General features: G+C 40.4%; 1 protein-coding gene across 7 annotated transcripts in view; it reads left to right on the forward strand.

Annotated features, from left to right (window-relative positions):
* The first annotated feature begins 245 nt into the window (after positions 1–245).
* Positions 246–21,694, forward strand: part of ppp6r3 (protein phosphatase 6, regulatory subunit 3) — a 30,519-nt gene continuing 9,070 nt past the window's right edge. For 4 of the 7 annotated variants that reach the window (XM_062390517.1, XM_062390519.1, XM_062390520.1 and 1 more), the window contains exons 1-16: positions 246–435; positions 4,379–4,545; positions 4,732–4,965; positions 7,317–7,503; positions 7,712–7,849; positions 8,383–8,448; positions 8,633–8,745; positions 8,944–9,057; positions 10,086–10,212; positions 10,569–10,721; positions 16,014–16,163; positions 16,583–16,647; positions 16,885–17,000; positions 17,197–17,282; positions 17,695–17,781; positions 18,210–18,307. In XM_062390517.1, coding sequence (XP_062246501.1) covers positions 4,739–4,965; positions 7,317–7,503; positions 7,712–7,849; positions 8,383–8,448; positions 8,633–8,745; positions 8,944–9,057; positions 10,086–10,212; positions 10,569–10,721; positions 16,014–16,163; positions 16,583–16,647; positions 16,885–17,000; positions 17,197–17,282; positions 17,695–17,781; positions 18,210–18,307 — 1,727 coding nt within the window. In that variant the 5' untranslated portion in view covers positions 246–435; positions 4,379–4,545; positions 4,732–4,738. The remainder of the gene's footprint in view (positions 436–4,378; positions 4,546–4,731; positions 4,966–7,316; positions 7,504–7,711; positions 7,850–8,382; positions 8,449–8,632; positions 8,746–8,943; positions 9,058–10,085; positions 10,213–10,568; positions 10,722–16,013; positions 16,164–16,582; positions 16,648–16,884; positions 17,001–17,196; positions 17,283–17,694; positions 17,782–18,209; positions 18,308–21,694) is intronic. The other 3 variants (XM_062390522.1, XM_062390523.1, XM_062390518.1) reach the window with 2 other exon arrangements.

Genomic DNA, 21,694 nt, shown 5'->3' on the forward strand with positions numbered 1-21,694 from the left:
TCATTCTTATCCTCTTCTGTTGCTACAGGATTTTTAAGAAATGTAAAGATACGATCACAGTATAAGCTCCACTCTTCCGGCCCACACGAGATCAGTACTACAATTGAATGACGCTTTGATTTGACACGTGCTGTAGCAAATCAAACTCCAAGGCGGGGTTTGGGCGATATAATTACAGCCAATGGCGTTGCTGTGACTATGTGAGTGACAGAAGCTGCAGCTGTAGTGGGGGAAGGGGTAGCTGAAGTTGTCGGAACCGCCATCTTGAAAAGTGCCCTCTGATGATCTACCTTTTCGCGCCTGTCAGAATCACTTTTAAACGCCTTTTTCCCCCACTGGGGTTCCATGTTGGCTCAGCGCTCGTCTTCTAAAGGCACGGAGCTAATGGCAAGATAAGCCGCATGCTGGAGACTTTCCGTTTATCGTTGTCTATCGGTAAGTACACTTGCTAGCCCATGCACTTGGTTGGTGCTGAAGAGACGATTAGCCAGTAGTCTTCTGATAGCCCGCTAGCGTTAGCAAGAAGCATACTTAGCCATCTTAACATTGCGCTGTCAGACACTTGGTGAACCTCTAGCTAGGACAGGGGTAATGTTAACATTACATTGCAGTTCCTACATGTACCGTGGAGCCGGATTGTAATTTAGCTCGCCAGCCTCTCAGTGACAGTAACGTTAGCCTCAATCTCACTGATATCATTTAGCTTGACGTCGTCTCTATTGGTAGATTGTACCCGAGTTTAGGTGACCAGGTTAGCTCAAGAGAGCTAACGATAGCTGGTGACGTTAGATTGCTGGCCTGCAAGCTAACGTCACGGTATGTTTTTGTAGCGTTAGCAGTAACTGTTTTGGGCCCTGGTATATTAATCGACTGACGTTACTACCAACTTGGTATTTCTAAAGCAATACGCACGTTAGCCAGTCTTACTCATGATAATCCGAGTAAAAACTAACATTTGTACATCCTGTATTTAAACCCGTCTCCATGCCGGTATTTCGTGGATAGCTGGAAAACAGTGTTAAGTAATGGTCACAATATGTGATTACTACTGTAATCTGCGACAAAGCTGCGTCTTCAGGAGGGTCAGTCTGTCTGTTAGTGGGTAGCTACTGAAAATGAATGTAAATCAACGTTTGATGTACAGGTTGAGGTAGCTTTGTTATTGTAGGTAAGGGAAACACTGTTGTCTACCCTTGATAGGGAACTGACTTTAGTCAAGTTTACCTAGCCTGGCTGAAGCTGTCCATATCCATTTAGTTTGGTTCTTCTGTCAACAATTTGTCTAATGTGGCACCGAATCAGTAAACTATGTTAAAGCTTTAAAAGTTTGTCATCCTGACTTTCTGCTGGGTTGTCTACAATATTTTATTGCCTTTGACCTTCGGTATGTCGCTGTAAATTTGTTTCGTCAAGGGGCAAATTATTACAATGTTATAAGAATAAGTTATCTTGTTTGCTTTGCAAATCAAGAATTTATAGGATTATGAATGTGGATGTATTTGAGACCAGAGCATTTGTATGGAGGAGTCTATGGAGACTGCCATGTTTATATGCATATGCAATTCTTTGACAGCTGTTACATATTCCTCTACCTTTTAACCATAACAAAGGGAGATTACATGGTAGGACCATGACTGGCTTCATTCTAATGAAGTTTTGTTGAGTAAATTAGTTTTCTGCAGCCTAAGTAAGAAACACGCTTTACTTACCAATGTTCACTGTCCTTCTAAACCTGTATATGCTGCTAACACCAACCTCCCAAGACCATCACTGACCGGCTCTCATCTGTGAAGAGTAAGGGACACCAGTCAATGAACACCAACCTGCCAATGTTGGTGTTCTCTAGCAAATCGCGATTGAGCTGCCCGGGGCTGGGCTGTGAGCACAGGTCCTACCAGAGAATTTCGGGCCCTCATGCCCTCATGGAGTCTGTTGCTGACAGTTTGATCAGAAACATTCACACCAGTAAACTGCTGGAGGTCGTTTTGTAGGGCTCTGTTCCTCCTCGCACAAAGGAGCAGATAATGGTCCTATGGCCCTGTCTAGCTCTCCTTTTGTAAAGCCTAGTCTTCTGGTATTTCCTCCATGCTCCTGAGACTGTGCTGAGAGGCACAGCAAACCTTCTTGCAACTGCTCATATGGATGTGCCATCTTGGAGGAGCTGGACTACCTGTGCTACCTGATTGGGCTTCAGGTACCGCCTCATGCCACCAGTAGTGACAAGGACACTAGCAGAACACAAAACTAGAGAAGAATTTTCAGAAAAGATAAGGAGGGAGCAATTGTCTTTCACAGAATATGAAGCTGTTCCCTTTTTGGGTGTTGTTTTGCTTTTGCCTCTCAATTGCACCTGTTGTCACCTTCATTTTCACCAAAGAAGGTGAAATTGGTTCACAATCAGTTGCAAATCATAAATGGACAGACTGATGTACCTGAAGTTTAACTCACTTGTTATACTGTGACGATTAAGTGTTCCCTCAATTTTTTTGAGCAGTGTACACACACACACAGAGAGTTTTACATGTTCCCAGACAGTGGTTTATATTCCAAGGCATTAGGGCAGGAGCTCTCATTTACAGATTTTCACAACATTTTAACACTTTTCACATCTTTTGAGAGATAAAGTGTGTATCTCAAAGCAATTCAGATTACCTAGAAGAAAACACAAACCATAAAAACAACACTTTTCCTGGCAGTCACCTTAAAGCTGCTGCTACATTGAAATAAACAGAAGATTAGTTAGTCTAACAACCTATGATCTAAAATAAAATGTGTATCCTTAATTCATTTATATATGTAGGGGTGCAACGATTAATCAATGTCGACAAAATGATGACGAATTTTCTCATCGACGATTCGTTGGTTACGTCATAGCGCGTGTTTTTCGTGCCGTGCAGCTGAACTAAACGTTTTACCGGAGGGGCTGATGGAAGTAGCTGAGGAGTGAGTCATCTCGCTTCCTTCCTATTAAGATACAGATACATTTTATTGATCCCAAACACATGCACTATCACACGACATGCAGAGTAGGGAAATTTGTCTTCTGCTTTTGTCCCATGTGGTGAACATTAGAGGACAAATGGAGCAGTGGGCAGCCATGCACAGTGTCCGGGGAGCAGATGTTGGGGGAGTAAGGTGCCTTGTTCAGGGGCACTTAGACAGGGGGTAGGGAGAGTGTTCTTTTGACTTTGGAACAGATCCGGGTGTTTTCCTGGCAGGTATGTTGTATTGTCAACGCGAGGAATCGAACCAGCGACCTTCCAGTCCAATGTCCGTAACTTTCTGCCCATAGTCCAATTATTTTGCCACTGAAAATCGCGCATTCACAAAAGCGACAAAACATGGACCAATGGCGAGATCCGTTGCAACATCATTGCGTACCAGGAAGTCAATAGTTCGTAATGTTTACCTATTGCCTGACAAACATCTTTTTTTAATCACAAAATAAAATTTAGTCCGAAGAAGACTGTAGTTTTGTTTGTGATGTTTTTATTGCTGCTACTTTACCTGTCCTTTGTATTAACAGGAAAAATGGATACTTGATTTAATTTCTTTTTATTAGCACTTTGCCTGTCCTTGGTTGTAAATGGACAAAAACTAGATTTTTCTTTGCTTTTGTGTCAACAGTACCCTAATATGCAGCAGGGTTTATTAAAAGACGTTTAGTTGCAGCCCTAGATAAATGAGAGTACCATCCCCGGCAGTGACAAGGCACTTAACGCCAAGATATCTCATTCACTGTTGGATTAGTTTGAACTCCAGAAAGACTCTTAACATCGGTGTTAGTGACTCGTCCTCTCTCACGATATATTTTGAAGTACTGACAGTGGTTTGCAGAAAACTGACTACAGCTGAGTTTTATTTAGGCCTCTCATACTTGCATTTATAAACATTTTACCTTCACCTGTTGCCATACTGATTCGCTTTGTCCATTTGTAAGGCATAAGGAATTTCCGTATTTCCCAAAGTTTTTAGGGAGGTCCTGAATCCACTAGATTGTTTTGAGGGGCTTGATGGCCACTACCCCTGCATCACATAGAGATATGGGACAACACCACCCCCTTCAAGGCCACGCGTAAAATGAAGGGGTAGAGTTAGGGGATGAATTCAGAAAGGGCATAAGTATTTGTTTAGGTCCAAGATGCTGGTGCAAGTGCAACAATTAGTGGGAGTTAATATTATATATACATGCATATATGTATATATAACAACTGCTATGCAGTCAATGTTTTTTGTAAAGCTCTCAGTTTACATTGGTATGTGAATGACTGGTAATTTTCTATAAATTATATCAGTAACCAAAATTGCTGTAATATTCACATGAAAACCAGAGCATTCCTCTAACAATATGTCTCCATCCGTGTTTTCTGGCTCACAGGTGTGTGCTGTTGAACTGCTGTATGTGTGCGGTTTGTCAGTCTGTCTCTCACCGCTGTCTGCCTGCCTGTCCAATCCGGCTAGCCTGTAATGGGCCACAACTTCGAAAGACTAAAACACACCTACTTTAACCTGAGCTCCTCCATCTGGACTCCAACATTCACACAGGTAGTGAGAAAAAATAGCTGTTAAATAACATTCCCTCTGTAAAGAATTTACAATCATGTGTCATATTCTGGTCACAGGGTCAGTGTCAGATGAGTAGATTAAGGACCCTATGTTTGTATTTCTGGTAGTGACACAATTTGTCGGCAATAATTGCACTAAATTTTTCTGCCAATGTAATCTTTTTAGAGCCAAGATGTTTTGGAAGTTTGACCTCCACACCACATCCCACATTGACACATTGCTAGAGAAGGAGGATGTGACGCTTACAGAGGTGATGGATGAGGATGACGTCCTGCAGGAGTGCAAGGCCCAGAACCACAAATTGGTGGACTTCCTGCTGAGACCACAGTGCATGGAGGACCTGGTCACCTACATCACACAGGAACCCAACACTGAAGTTGAAGAGAAGGTTAAATACAAGTAAGAGAAAATTGTATAAAGGGAAGTGAATCATTTTTTTTTTTTTGTTGCTTTCAAGAAATTTGATGCATCTGTAGACACCTTTCTGTCTCAGTTCTCAATCTGTTCTGCAAAGGTGCCGTTATCTCTACCATAATGGTTATTTTAGCAGTGAATGGTTATACAGGCTAGAGATGTCATGAGAACCGATACTTACGATACCTTTCAATGTTAAAATATAAAAAACACTGACGATGCCCATTTTTTTTAAGCACCGTGAACGCCGATGCCAGCTGTTAGCATCGGTGCTGCACCTCTTCTGGAGCTGCGGCGCTGATCTCTGAACAGCTGAGCCCAGAGAAACTCAGTGTTTTCACTGTTTCCATTGAACGAGCTCTGATCTCACTGTGTGAGCCTCTGCGCATGTGAGAGGGGCGGAGGCGGTGCCCCGGGGCCTGTGTGTGTGTCAGCTATCTGGGAGCGTGCGCGCACAAACACACACACACACACACACACACACATTCCCCCGCTCCTGGTATTTCATGATGGCCTGATACGATGATGATTTAAGAAATGAACGTGACTTTCACTCACGTTCAACATATGAAAACTGATTATTGCACATGTTTTGTATGTCTTATGACATTTTTCTATTTTTTTAAATATTTTAATAAAGAAGTTCATTTTTCAAGTTCATGTACATGGAATCTTAGAAAATCCTTTGTTACCCCGGTATCGAAATTGGCATTGAGAATCGTGTTATTTTACTGGTATTGGCACCAACTTCTGCATTTTTGGTATCGTGACACCCCTAATACAGGGTCACAAACGGGGTAAAACCAAGTATTGACCGCATTAACACAAACACTTGTTTTATAGATTTTTTTGTGAATCCCTGCAGTGCATAAAACAATTTTCTTAAAAATGACAATTTCAATAGATGGTTATATTAGATGAGAAGAATATATATCTTACGACATTTAAGCACTTTTTTTAACAAGGGGTTGAACGAATTAATTTGGAGCCAAAAAGGAAGAAAGCGTCTGTTGCACATGCCTGCTTGTTTTTGCCCCACTCGAAGAAGTAGATAAGGAAATAAAATATCTAAAAAGCCATAGAAATAAAGCAAATTTCACTGATATAGTCAGGGTTCGTATGGTCATGGAAAACCTGGAAAAGTCATGGAATTTTAAAATAATCTCTTTACGTTGAGTTTTAAATAATTCATATGCTTTTAAAGAAATACGATCAAAACATAAGCAGGCATACTTGGATTTGTGTCATTTTAGGTATACTGTATGACTTGTTATTCTCATTGTTAGTTTGAATGCTACATTTTGTCACTTTTTCCCGTGTACACTGAGATTTCAAAAAATGTTCGGTCATGGAAATTTGGTTTAAAGTTATTGAAAAGTCACGGAGATCCATTGGTCAAAATGTGTATGAACCCTGTATATTGTTTTTGAAAACCAAGTAAACAATAATATGAGTCCTTGTGTTTTGTCATATGACTTACCGTAAATTCCGGCATATAAGCCATTTTTTTTCATACGCTTTGAGACTGCGGCTTTAAAACGATGTGGCTAATTGATTGTTGCATGGGTGATGGGCAGAGAATACAATTTAGGTTGTGATTCCTGCTTCCAATGCTGCTCTGGTGCAGTTGTGCCTCCATTACAGCAATTTTTCAGAAACTGAACAGTACACCTGTTCCCCAGCAGCTATATTTATGTTTGGAGATGTTCTGCTGATATTTTGTGTTATATGCATAGATATTAAAACAGTAACAGATGCTTTGTAGTAGTACCTCAATATAGCTTTCCACGTTATCACAAATTTTTATTTTCAATATCAAATCTCAAATCAAATTTAGCTCGGCAAATGACTATCGGCATCATGGTATTTATGTGTCAGTCTGATTTCAGAGTCTTGGTTGTCAGGAAAAAGAAAGCAATAATAAGAACAATCAAAAGGCTCAGTAAATTAGGCTGACAAACAGTTATTGTAACATTCTTGCATATTTTAATATCATTTAAGTAATTTGCCAATAGATAATGTATGTACATTTACAAGTAAATTAAATTACAGTTCAAGTTCCAGACACGGGTTGCTCTGGCAATAGTGTGTAGAAAAACAGTTCTTTTCCCCACCCTAAAAATAGTAACTTTTGAATAAGAATAATACATTTCAGATTAAAGTTTGAAGAACAGTGCATTCTCCATCAAACTTCTCTTGATTCAAAATGTGACATTAGGAGTCGCAACCAATCATTACTTTCTCCATAATAATAATCTTGGTATTATCCAGCATTTATTATAATTATAAGCATGGTATTGGAAAAACAACTAATGAGCAGCTTTTTTCCCCCCCAGGTATCCTAACATATCATGTGAGCTGCTTACGTCAGATGTTGGCCAGATAAATGACAGACTTGGAGAAGATGAAAAACTGCTGATGAAACTTTACGGCTTCCTTCAAAATGACCCACCTCTTAACCCGCTCCTCGCAAGCTTCTTCTCCAAGGTCCTCTCCATTCTTATTGGACGTAAGCCTGAACAGGTAAGTTGGTCCAAAGGGGGTGTTGTGGGTTACAATGTGAAGCAAGTTGTCATTATGTTTGATTAATAATCAACAGGGTCCATGCTCTGAATGTTTTCTTGAAGTACTTTTCACTCAAGCAGAATATATTCGACTTGTTTAAAAAAGCTATTTGTGTTTATCCTATGTAATGATTGTAAGGTGTGTATGGTTGGTTTGTGTTTTATAGATCGTCGATTTTCTACGAAAGCAGGAAGATTTTGTTGACCTGATGATCAAACACATCGGGACATCAGCCATCATGGACCTGCTACTTAGAATGCTCACCTGCATTGAACCACAACAGCTCCGACAGGATGTTCTCAACGTGGGTAGCAGGACAATACTTTCTCATTAGTGCTAAAATTATTTCTACAATGGTTTCATTTACCAAGTAATAAATTAGACCATCACATCCATCAAGAACATATTAACAAAATAAATGTTGCTTGTTGTGATCTGGTATTAGCAAAGTTATTTATCATCAGTGTGTGCGTTAATATAGTATCTACAATGGTTGGATCTAGGCGTTTAGTGTAGGGCTGCCACTAACGAACATTTTTCGCTTAATAATCTGCTGACTATTTTACACAGCAACCATGTGACACAGATAACCAGTGTTTCTAACCACATTGAGTTTCTGTATACCCTTAAATAAATTGAAACATTTACCTACTTTGTATTCATTGTTGAAATGAAATGTCATGCCGTATATGCGATTTTCCCAAGTGCTACGCTGAAGGTGATTATATGAATTGGTGGAAATGTATCTTCCCTTGGAAGGGAAGAACTTATTTTTCTTGTGTTCCCTCTGATTATTTTTTGCTGTCTGGACCATCTCTGCTTGTTGTTGTTTTATAGTGGCTAAATGAGGAGAAGGTGATCCAGAGGTTGGTGGACATGGTGCAGCCTTCTCAAGATGAGGATGTAAGTTTTGTCAATTGGCCCCCAGGATATTACCAATTATTAACCAAGATTAACCATCATGCTTGTCTTACATCTGTTTATAAATATAAGGACTTCAAATAAAGCATCGAATAATGATTCAGATTTTAGACCTTAGATTCCTAGTTTATTGTTTGCCTTCTCTGTTTTGTTCATCTTTGCCCAGAGACACTCCAATGCCTCCCAGTCACTGTGTGAGATCATCAGACTGAGCAGAGATCAGATGTTCCAGGTTCAGGGTTGCTCAGAGCCTGACCCACTTCTGGCCACACTTGAAAAGTATGTGCCATTTAACAAAAAGAACTCTAATCTAAAAACGGTTAATTTCTATGGTGTTTTTGACCCATGACCTGACCTTTTGAACCCTCTAAGGTGTTTTGTTTTTGCTGTATGTTGACCCCTGTATGCTCTTGAAACACATTCTGCTCTACTGTCAAGTGACTCAGTCTTTCCCTTCATCTTGGTTGTTCTCCTCAGACAGGAGACGGTGGAGCAGTTGTTGTCTAATATCTTTGACAAGGAGAAGAATGAATCTGCAATCGTCAGTGTTATCCAGATCCTTCTTACACTGTTTGAAACCAGGAGACCAGCGTACGTCTTGTGGACTCTGCCACTCTTGATATTTTATTTTGACATTCCATTTATAGTTGGTTTAGAGATTGTTATGCATCTTGAACGTGATATCTTAAAATCAACTCATGGAATGTCTTCAAAATTGGTTCAAACACTCACTTTGTCTCAAAGATGACTGATTACATTTTGGTGGTAAAAAGTCAATACATCAGGATTGCCCAAATGTCTCAGGAACATATCGAGGGAATTATTTCCTATTTGGCACACATGTTAAATTCTGGGGGTCAAGGTCACGGTGGCCATAAAAAATATGTTATTGGCCAACATCTTAATGGAATTTCCCAAACTTTTGATCAGCTGTCACTTGGAGTCAAAAATGAAGTGATTTAGATTTGAGTGGTCAAAGGTAAATGTTACACTGACCTTATATGAATCGGCGAAATATAAAAATGTGCACGTATACTAGACTGGTTGGCGGTGGCATATAGCAGCAGTGTGGTAATTCTGGTTGAAGACTAATGTCAAATGAGAACAAAACACCTAGTGTGATATAAAAATGCCTTAGATTGAGAGACAAATAAATGGGCTTTTTGTTAAAAGACTAGTTATTGAAGTCAGATTTGATAGCTTAACACATTTAGTATCACATCGGTGATGATTCATAAATCAAATTGGATTTTTATAGCCTATATTCACAAATCACAATTTGCCTAATAGGGCTTCACAATGTGCAACATTCTCTGTTTTTACTCAGCAAGAGTAAGGAAAAACTACCAACAAGTTATAACAAGCCCAACAATTAATGCAGATCAAATATTAAAAAATTTATTTGGAAGTAAACACAATTGGGACTACTGATGGTTTAATGGCAATTCTTTGTCACAGTTAATTCAAACAAAATGCAAAACAACAAATTAGCTGAACAATAGTTATAAGTAAATGCTGACTTCATAATGCTAATAAATAATTGTTTAATGAGTCTAACCACCTGCACCCCAACAATTACTACAAATGTTCATACTACTTGTGTGTGTTTAATGTTGCAGGTTTGAGGGTCATATGGATTGCCCCCCAGGGATGTCCCATCCTTCATTTTCAGTCAACCACAGCATCCTGGAGGCTGTGAGACCCCGTCTCAAAGACTTTCACCAGCTGCTACTGGAACCCCCAAAGGTAAGCTGCTTAAACATATGAGGTGTATGCAGTTTTACAATAGCAAAATGTTGTAGACCGCTGTACTAAGGTTACATTCTTCATGTGAGTATTCAATAATTTGTGTTCTATCCATTGTCAGCTTTTTCTAGTCTTGTAGTACGTTTATCCAAAATTGGTTAACAGTGCAGTTCCTGAAATTGAATTTATAGTAATGAAAGTTGTAAATCTTTACTAGAAATTATCCAAAGACGACAAATTATCCATTAGTAAATGGCTTCAACCCGATATTAAACGTTTTTTATTTAGTAATTATTATGTGTATATATTCCTGTCCGTAGTTTATATACTGAGCTGTGTGTGTTCTCCTCTAACAGAAGAATGTGATGAAAACAACGTGGGGGGTGCTGGATCCTCCAGTGGGCAACACCAGACTCCATGTTGTCAGACTGGTGGCCAGTCTGCTGCAGAGCAACACACACAGCATCAACACAGAACTCATTAACCTCAACACACTGGGAGTCATACTAGTAAGTACTGTGGAGTAATTTTGATCATCCTCACACATTATATTCCTCACTCTATAGAATAGTGCCTGTCCAATTCCACAGATACTCCCTTCTCTCTCTAAGCAGTACCCAAGGTCAGGTAGTAGATAAAGGACCTACCACCAGCACTTTGTAGTGTCTACGTTGAGGGACTTTCATATCTAACACAGATGCGCCAGACAGAGAAAACCAATTCAACTCTCAACAACTTTGATTCTTTGCGTATTTCACCAGTGACAAGACTTAAGGACACAATGTGATCTAGGAATGGATACTTTGGGCTTAACTATCCAATAGGATGCAAACACCTCCATGCAACAGAGTGGCAGCGATTCTACCCCTTCATGGATGTGCTGTTCCAATGGGTGAAAAACTCCACATGATGATGGCGCCGCAGATGGCTGCCTCGGTGTGTTGGAGCCGGACTGGTCCAATTCAAGTATTTATTAAGATGCAATGAAAGTTTAACAACATAGCTATGGGCAATCCTACACAGCCTCTGCTAAATCAGTTAGTACGGGGAAGTCAATAATAGCGTCGAACAGAAGGCGTTTGGAATAATTATAACATTAGATATAATGTTAAAATGATGGAAGGGTGTCTTCCTTGATGGTGCACAGGCGAAGTCCACGCCGCTTGGTACTGGAATCCAGGAAGTGACCAGGAGCAAAGTCTCACTCCTCTGATAGTTGCTAAGCAAAATGTTCTCTTCATGACAGCCTTGACACAGCTGATGCCCTGTGGGCCATTGGTGTTGTTGGAGTAACGAATATTGTTTTCCTGCTTTATCGGCTTCTTTTTGTAAACATTGGGTTCCTCGAAACCAAAACAATGAAACTTAAAAATGTCACTCTGTCTTTCCCCCAGAACCTGGGACAGCTGCTTGAACTCTGTGTGAAGTCAAATTCATCCAAGGGATCTATGTTATCATGTAAAAGTAGAAGTACAGTATATTGAATGTCACAAATTCAGTCTCCAAAACAGGTAGCGTCTTTTAACAGACCTTTTATCAAAAGAGGTGTGAGACTAAACAACAATGTGACGCAGACACATTTCTAGGTAACTTCAAGATTAAACACTAGGAAGGAAAAGGTTGTTTATAAATCATTTGTGTGAAGGCCATTTATCCGGCCGTAACTGTTCATGCCCCGATCTCTGAACTTTATTGCATAGAGTTCAGTCAGACACAGACTAGCTAAAATTTGAAATCCTAACACCGCTTCCAGAAATAGTCCTCTCCAACGTGCGCTCACTGTGCAACAAGCTGGACGAACTCCAGCTACTAGTTGGTAAAAACAGAGACTTCTACTCATCTTCCGTTCTGTGCTTCACGGAGACGTGGCTGTGTGGATCGAGACCGGACTCAGTGCTGCAGCTGGCTAGCTTCCAACTTTTCAGAGCAGACTGCCACACGGAACTCTCCGGCAAGATGAAAGGTGGAGGAATCTGCTTCTACACTAACTGTGGCTGGTGCAACGACGTGACAGTGATTCAACAACACTGTTCTCCTGATCTGGGATATTTTTTATCAACTGCCAACCCTTTTTTCTCCCCCTGTGAGTTTGTTTCATTCATTCTGGTCGGTGTTTACATCCCACCGCAGGCTTACGTGCAAGAGGCTTAACACATGCTCGCCGACCAGATACTGTTTGTGGAACGGACTCCTTAGTTATTCTCAAGAAATCTCACCCAATTACAAACAATTTATTAAATGCCCGACGAGAGAGGAGAACATTCTGGATCACTGTTACACCACAGTAAGTAGTGCTTATCACGCTGTACCCCGGGCTGCACTGGGACACTAGGACCATGTCATGGTCCATTTGATTCCTGCATACAGGCAGAAATAAAAACTCTGTAAACCTGTTGTGAGGACTTCAAAGCAGTGAAGCTGTGGAAGATCTTCAGGCATGCTTTGACTGTACAGATTGGGAGGTGTTCAGGACTGCTACAAACAGTCTGGATGAGTACACAGAGGCTGTGACCTCTTATATCAGCTTCTGTGAGGACAGCTGTGTTCCATTACCCACCAGGGGTCAATAATGACCAACCCTGGTTTGTCATTATTGACAAACCAGGGTTTGTCAATAATGACAAACCCTGGTTCACAGCCAAACTCAAAAAGTTAAGGTTGGAGAAGGAAGAGGCATTCAGGAATGGAGTCAGAATCAGGTTCATAGGTTTAGCAAGGAGGTGAGAGAAGCTGAACGTCTGTACTCTGAGAAACTCCAACACCATTTCGCAGCCAATTACTCTGCCTCTGTCTGGAGAGGGCTTAAGGCCTATGTATGCTACTCCAAATCCTTTACGGACGGATCGGACGGACACTTTTTAATTTATAGTTCACCGGTGCTGAAAACAATTCGGCTCCAGAACAATAGCTGGCGGACCGGAAGACAAGCTTCAAACGAGGGTGAAAATGCTTATGTTATCGTTTCTTAGCGCAGCAGTTCCCCGGTCTTGATTTCGAACTGGGTTGCTAATTCCACTGCTTGAAGCTACACGGAAGAAGCTAGCTCTCCCCCCAGCTTCCACACACAGTCAGCAGGGACTCCCGATACTAACTACTACCAAGTGTTTGCTTCTAACCTGACAGAGTTTGAGAAACAGTGTCATGATAGCCGTGGAATTAAAGTCGTGACAGCGGGTTGTTGCGCTGTTACCACTGCAGGTGGCATGGTGGCTAGGACGCTAGCGCCGTTATGAAAGTTCGTTATAACCGTATTTGACCGTACACACATGCCGTCAGGGCTGTAACCAGCCGCCGTCAGCCAGACAACTCTGCTGGCTTAACACACTTGTAACATTAATCATAGAATAGTAGTTGTGTTTTGGTTTATTGTGCTATAGGGAATGAAACAGGAAGTTTGAGGTCCAGAAATGATGTCCCTCCCAAATGTTGTCATTAGCGGACCTATCACAGCCAAGGGCTATCCCTAGGCTCTCCGACATGCCGACGTGTAGTTAAAAAAAATCAGTGGTGCATGAAGAGCTCTCCGAGGAGCCCGGAGAGAGGGTTCCACGGCAAAGAGGGCAGTCCTATCTGTCCTTGTCTGTTAAAACGGAGTTGCATATATCGGCCTTTAGGCTGATTACAAATTGTAAGCCTAGAGCTCCCCACTCCACTACCGACTAACGCCTGGCCAACGACTTGAATGAGTTTTATTGTCGCTTCGAAAGACAATGGGACAGTCCTGACACCATCCTCCAGCCTGCACCTCCGCCACCACAGCAAAGGCCTGCGCCTTTCCACAACTTCCCACCTCAGAGCCCCCTCCCTCCTCCCCTACCACAGTTTCTCTCTCCATCCTGTCCCCCAAAAAACAAAGATCACTGGACTCAATGATTACAGACCCGTCGCTCCTTACACTCTGTGGTGATGAAGGCATTTGAGCGCCTCGTGCTGTTCCACATCAAAGCCATCACTGACCCTCTCCTGGACCCCCTGCAGTTTGCCTACAGAGCCAACAGGTCTTGTGACGATGCAGTAAACATGGCCCTTCACTTCATCAGCACCTGGACTCCTCAAGAACCTACGCCAGGATCCTGTTTGTGGACTTCAACTCTGCCTTTAACCCCATCATTCCAAATCTGCTAAAGGACAAGCTCTCCCAGCTGAGTGTGCCAGACTCCATCTGCTGCTTGATAACAGACTTCCTGTCTGACAGGAGGCAACACGTAAGGCTGGGGAAGCATGTCTCCGATTCCAGGACCATAAGCACCGGTTCTCCCCTCTACTTATCTCCCTGTTTACAAACAGCTGCACCTCCAGTCACCGATTCGTCAAACTCCTTAAGTTCGCGGATGACACCACCCTCATTGGGCTCATCTCTGGTGGGGATGAACCCGCCTACAGGTGGGAGATTGACCATCTGGTGACCTGGTGTGATCAGAACAACCTGGAGCTCAATGCTCTGAAGGAACCCAGCCCCACCCACCCCCATCACCCTGAGAGACTCCCCAGTCGTCACTGCGGAGTCCTTCTGATTCCTGGGCACCATCATCTCTCAGGACCTCAAGTGGGAGCTGAACATCAGCTCTCTCACCAAAAGAGGTCAACAGAGGATGTACTTCCTGCGACAGCTGAAGTTCAACCTGCCAAAGACAGTGATGGTGCACTTCGACACCTGCATCATCGAGTCCATCCTCACCTCCTCATCACCATCTGGTACTCTGCTGCCACTGCAAAGGAAAAAGGTAGGCTGCAGCGAATCATCCGTTCTGCTGAGAAGGTGATTGGCTGCAATCAGCCATCTCTACAAGACCTGTTTGCTTCTAGGACCCTGAGGCGTGAGACTCTTCGAGGTGCTTCTCTCCGGCAGAAGGCTGCGGTCGATCAGGACCAAAACCTCCCGCCGCAAGACCAGCTTCTTGTGGCTTGTTGGACTTATCAACAAGGCCCGGGACCCCCACCTGACTTGAACTCTTATCCCGCCCCCACGCCTCAAGTCTGTGTTACATTAACACATTGCACATTGCATATTGCACATCCACATTTTTCTCCTGTTTTGCATTTTACTTTTTATTTAACATTTTATATCTTGTATACATTTTTGTCATAATTTATATATAGTATAGTTATATATTTTTTATTTTATTTTTACCTTAATTTTTTTTCTTATGTGAAGTACTTATTGTGTTTTAAAGTTTTATGTTCATTGTATGCACCTATATACCAATGAAAATTCAAGGTAGGTTTAAACCTACTTGGCAATAAATACTTTCTGATTCGAGAAAGATATATGGGGATACTGTGGTAGAAATCTTCAGACTTGGGGGTGACAATTCCTCATATTACTCTGTTAGCGTTTGTATAGTGTTTCACCTTCTGGTCTCCTTGATGCATCAAGTCTACATAAAAACCTTTTGCATAAAACATCAGCTTCTTCCTGAGTTCTCCTTTTACCAACTGCCAGAAAACTTACTATATGGATATTTTATTTTATTTGTCACCCTAACGCTGTTCAGATTTATTTCACAACCTTATTCCAGTATAACGGTCTAAAATATTGTAATAATAATTAATTGTATTTATGTACTTTATGTACTTTTCCTAACAATGTTTTCTTATCGCACTATAAGATTTAAAATAATGGTACATCACACAACAGGATATTATCAAGATTATCTCTGTGGTTCGACACAATGTTAGTTTGTCCCTGCAGGATTCTTTCGATTTGTCTTCTGTATAGTGTTAAAACCACTCTCAGCATTATACTATCCATACCACGTACTAATATGTCTGTCTTCATAATTCTTTGTTTTGCTCCCCAGGACATGTATTTCAAATACATCTGGAACAACTTCCTCCACATTCAGGTTGAAATCTGTACAGCTATGATTCTCGCTATGCCCCCCGCCCCAAGTGACATCCAGCCAGATACAGAGCAGGAACATGCAAGGGAGAGCATCCTCATCAAACATGTAAGAAAATAGTAGAGACCACCATCATAATATTTTATCTTGTGGGATTTAAGCAAATCTTTGTGTAGGTAAATTAAAGTTTAGGGTTTTTTTTTTTTTATGCTGAACTTTCAGACTAAACAACAATATTGGTTATGTGGGTATTCCATGTCAAACAAGCCAATGAAGAAGTGAGTTGTACATAATGTAACGTAAAGATAAAACACATTGGCAAAGTCAGCGATTCTTAAATAAGAAATTACTGCAGCACGTTTTTCTAGGCATCTGGTTCATGTTATTATTGGTTTATTTCAAAGTTTTGATTGAATATTGTATTGAAAGGTCCATGGACCCCACCTTCACTATTCACAACTAGTGAAGGCTTATTGATGTTTACACTAAATTAGCTGGATTAACTTGCTTATATTTTTCTTCACCAGCTGTTTCAAAAGTGCCAGTTTATTCAGAGAATCCTAGATGCCTGGGGCTCCAATGAGAAAGAACAGTAAGTATTCTGCTCTGCTGCAAAGACAATATAAGTTATTGCAAAAGTTATGTCAGACTTTTGCTGTGTTTAATTTAGTTGTGGTTGTCTGTAAAAGAACAGACCACAAAACCAAAAGTTATGTGCTCCTTTACTATCAAGATGTAAATGTTAGAAGTGTAACAAAATGTCAAAAGAACACTACTGGTTGTAGAGAAGTTAACAGAGTGATGCTAAAATTGTACTGATGTATTTTAGGACGGAAGGTGGTCGGCGACAAGGCTACATGGGTCACCTGACTAGAATAGCCAATTCTATAGTTCATAACTGTGACAAAGGCCCTAATGGACTGCAGATACAACAGCTCATCTCAGGTAATGACTGGCTCATACCTGTTATCTTCATCTGTTGTGAAAAATTGACTTTATCTAATATAACATTTCAATTTATTTTGGGAGTAACTGAGTGAACATCCTCTCTTGGCATCCCTTAACTCAATTGTTAGCCTATGTAACAATATAACTAGTGGTATGTTACATGGAGAATGACCTCTGTGTGTGTCTAACACAGAGCTCCCAGTAGAGGACAGAGCGAAATGGGAGGCCTTTATTTCTGGGCAGCTGGCTGACACAAACAAGAGAAACACTGTCGACCTGGTGAGTAACTAGGGCATCATCAAGGCTGATGTCAAGCTTTAGATTAGCCATACACGTTGGGTGTGCAGTGCAGGTATTTAAGACAGTTTTTATGATTGTGTTGACTTGACCCTAGTTAAGCATGTTGAATTATGGTTGGGTAATTTGCTCACATTTTTTTTTCTAGCCAACAATCGTCAATTGGCTATATATATATATGCATGTGTGTGTCGGCGAGACCTAGAAAAGACAATGAGCAAAATCTGAATGGGCTGTGTGAATGAATGAATGAATGCAGGCAGGCTGTATTGTGTTTGTGTACAATCACTTCAATAGACTGCTTTGAAATTCACAATTAAGAAGAGGATACTGTTTTCTTTAAGGCCCTTTTTTAAAGGCTCCAATCTTTTTTCCTAAATTAACTTTTCTTTAGGTAAACACACACCACATACATTCTTCCAGTGATGACGAGGTGGACTTTAAAGACAGTGGCTTTCACCAGGACTCCTCTCTACAACAAGTAAGACCAAAACACACATGCACAAATGCATATGTACACACAAAGCAGGCCCATAGCCACACAGATCGCTGGCAGCCCCTAAGAGCAGTAGCATGAAGAAATTATCTTTTGGATAGATTCAAGATTTCAATAGTTCTTAGTGTACAATGGATACGTTTTTCCCCTGGGTAATTTGTGACTATGAGTAATGCACAATTACAAGCTACAGATACATCCATACCCTGTTTTGAAATAATTTACTTAAGTACTGATGCTATTTAGAAACGTTTTAGTCCCTGTAAACATCTGCACTTAACCTGTATAGCCTATATGTTGTATTTAATATATACATATTTATTTATATTTGCTATGTATTTGTATTGCAAGTAATGACCAGCTTTGTGTAGAGCCAAGACTATATCATTATCGTTGGTCTTGGGTTTTGCCAGGCCTTTTCTGATTATCAGATGCAACAAATGACGTCCAATTTTATTGAGCAGTTCGGCTTCAATGATGAAGAGTTTGCTGATCAGGACGATGTGGTGGAGTGAGTACTCATCCTGCATGACTACACATTGTGTCTATGTATTACTGTGTAACACTGAAGGGGCAGGGCACTTCCAACATCAAAAAGCTGGTTGGCAGATTTTTTTCATTTATTCTTACTCAAAAAAGTTCTTCATTTTCTGTCTCAATGTTATGCCATGCCAAACATCTGAATGGCCTATAGGATTTCATGCAGCATATATTTGTCGGTTACATTTTATATTTTCACCTTGGAGTAGGGCTGCTAGATTATGGAAAAAATCATAATCACGATTATTTTGAACAATATCAAAACCGTGATTATTTAAACGATTAATAATATGTGCCCTTATTCTGAAGTCTATGCTTTATTTTTTAAATCACTTCCGGTTCCGGTAAACACCGATGACGGCTGCGTGTCTTATTCCTCCGTGAAACCAGGATATCGGTGCCCGGTTATTCAAACCCTTAATGATGGCAACCCTAAGACTATGACCGACTGACCGGCGTGGAGAAATGTGGGTCCGGTCAGACCGGTCTGAACAGCCAGGCGGAAGCGCGCTTGAGAATAGCAGGGCGCAGCTTGGCGGCTACATGGTGTGCTGCTGCCCTCCCTGCTTTTCCACTCACGCTGTTTTTTTCACACACACAACTTGCCTCCTTCACTTTACCGCTGCTTGAGAGTGAGTGCCAGTCAGCTGGGCCGCTGAATGCTTTGGACTGAAATGCGTGTGCGCATTTCGAAAAAAAATTCAAATAATCGTTTCAACTTGATTATAGTAGTTTGGAGATCTTTTGACCCCATAATCGTAATCACGATTACATTTTGATTAATAAAGCAGCCCTACATTGGAGCATAACAAATTCCAATACAGTGAGGCATAAAATGGTCATTGCCAAACCTAAACCATTTTGAGACATTAAAACTTTATTTTATTGTATGACTATTGTGTATTATCCAACTTTTTTATGTTGTGTGCTGCCCCTATGTACCTTTTTGTAGGTCAAGCTGGTTTTGGTGTTATTCTTGTGCAAAAGTTGTGGGTTGTTGGATATATCTTACAGTTGATAAATTATTCAAAATGCGTGCTTCATTTTAAACAAAATGTTTGTAGTGTTAAGCAGAGCATTTACTTTTTTGACATATTTGAATTTGGGTGTACCATTATCAAAAAATTGGTCTGGGTAGAATAAGCTAAATTAATATTTAAAATATATTCCTCTAATCTTTGCATTAATATTTGTAACTTTGAATTTTAAATCAAAGGAGATTCAAAAGATGAGATGAATAGATGCATCTATTTATAAAAACAAGCATGGAAGTCCTATTCTATTAAAACTTTGTCACTGAAAAGTAACTGCTAGCTCTAAGCAATAGCTAGCATCTATAAATAGCATCAGAAAAACTCCCAAAACACACCAACATTAATTTGTTTTATCAGAATAAGAAAATGAAAATATCTTTCCAAATGATGTCTTCTGTGCAAGCAAGTGCTCATATAGTCATGGTTCAAATATATCATGGAATAAGAGCATTGATTACTTCCATTCTCAATGAGAGATTAATGTGGCTATGCTTTGTAAAAGTGGCAGATTAACGTGTGCCAACATTTGTTCTAGATGGTAATATTTGATGCCAGTTTTAATGGAGGAAAATTCATGAGTGATAACCACAATGATAAAATTATAAAGAAATATTTGCTGAAAAATATGTCTTGTAAAATGTATTTGAATGAATCACAGAACTGCTGTGTTTGTGTACCTTCTTATAACGCTCCTATTCTAGTTAACTCTGTCTGTTGTCCATCTTTGTCATCAATATGCCTGTGAAGTTTTTGACTAGTCCTTGTTGACGATTTGGCTTTTATCCAGTCCATGGGATTAGATGGATGAATAATTTAGGATATTTTCCGTTTGATACTTTTCAGTAGTGGTGACTAATAAAGAGATTAAAGGAATTATTGGTTGGTAAGCCCGCTGGCAGATGGTAACAGGATGGTGTGGTTTATGTAGGGTTCAGGTTTTAATTGTTCACCTGGCTTGGTCTTAAGTTATTGATGTGTTGTTTAGTACTTAATTACTGCCACATCCACTGTGGAAAGACTAGAGCTGTCTTCCTGATAGCAACAAAAGCAACATTTTTACCGTAATCAGATGACGGGCTCAATATTAATTTGATATAAGAGCCTCCGGTGTGTTTGGTGTATCTCAGCATAACAATTTAGAAGCAGAAGATATTTTCTAAATTAGTTCAGTTAAGTGTTACTGCTGTTCATCATTAGGCCAACAAGTAACTGACCTTTACTGTTTAGTCTCTGCTTTTGCCAAGGGAATTTGTCAAACATCTTTCCTAAACATCTCTGATGTGAAAACATGATGAAAAACATTTCCAAACAGTCCAAACCAGAAGGGCACTCAGGGAGTTTATACCTCAGCTAAGGCCCAACAGTCTCCTTATGAAACCCTATTTAAATAAATAAATCCTACATATTTATTTGTATCTGCACCAAATTACATTCAGTCATTATACACTCTTTATATCAATCCACCAAACATGCCTGATTTTTCTTCATCAAGATTCTACCCTATCCCTCAAGCTTAAGTGAGTTTAAGTGAAATAGAAATTCCAAGATCCATCCCCTTATCAGGAACCACACCAACATAGAATGGGTTCTTCCCTGACCCGTACCACATTCTAAGAAAAAGTCTCACTTTAGATCATCCAGTAGGGTGTAACGTAGGGCTGCTCGATTATGGAAAAAAATCAAAATCACGATTATTTAAACGATTATGAATATGTGCCCTTATTCTGAAGTCTATGCTTTATTTTTTTAATCACTTCCGGTTCCGGTAAACACCGATGACTGCTGCGTGTTTTATTCCTCCATGAAACAAGGATATCGTCGCCCGGTTATTCAAACCCTTGATGATGGCGACCCTAACTCTAACCCTAACACTCTATGACCCACTGACTGGTGCGGAGATATGCGGGTCCGGTCTGACCGGTCTAAACAGCCAGGCGGGAGCGCGCTTGATAATAGTGGTGCGCGGTGCGGCCACTACATGGTCTGCTGCTGCCCTCCCTTCTTAATCCTACGTTGGTATTAGTTCATGGTTCAGTTGGTTTTCGGTACTGTAAAAATAACAATTGGGTATCTTGTTGTCTTTTTTATATTAAACACTAGTTTTCTAAATAGACATTCTTAATAATGTCTGACTTAATAATAAAGTAAAGTAAATAAAAAAAAAATTATTATGGGTATCGATTACTTAGTCTGTTATAAAAAAAAAAAAATACGAGTGGATAAATATGATATAATATATACAATGATATTCAGGGTCAGGTTTGTTTCCAAATTGAGTTCTGCACACAGAAAAAAGTCTGCACATGCAGTGGGTACAGGTACGT

The sequence above is a fragment of the Platichthys flesus genome, chromosome 6, assembly GCF_949316205.1.
Source record: "Platichthys flesus chromosome 6, fPlaFle2.1, whole genome shotgun sequence".
NCBI classification, from domain to species: domain Eukaryota; kingdom Metazoa; phylum Chordata; class Actinopteri; order Pleuronectiformes; family Pleuronectidae; genus Platichthys; species Platichthys flesus.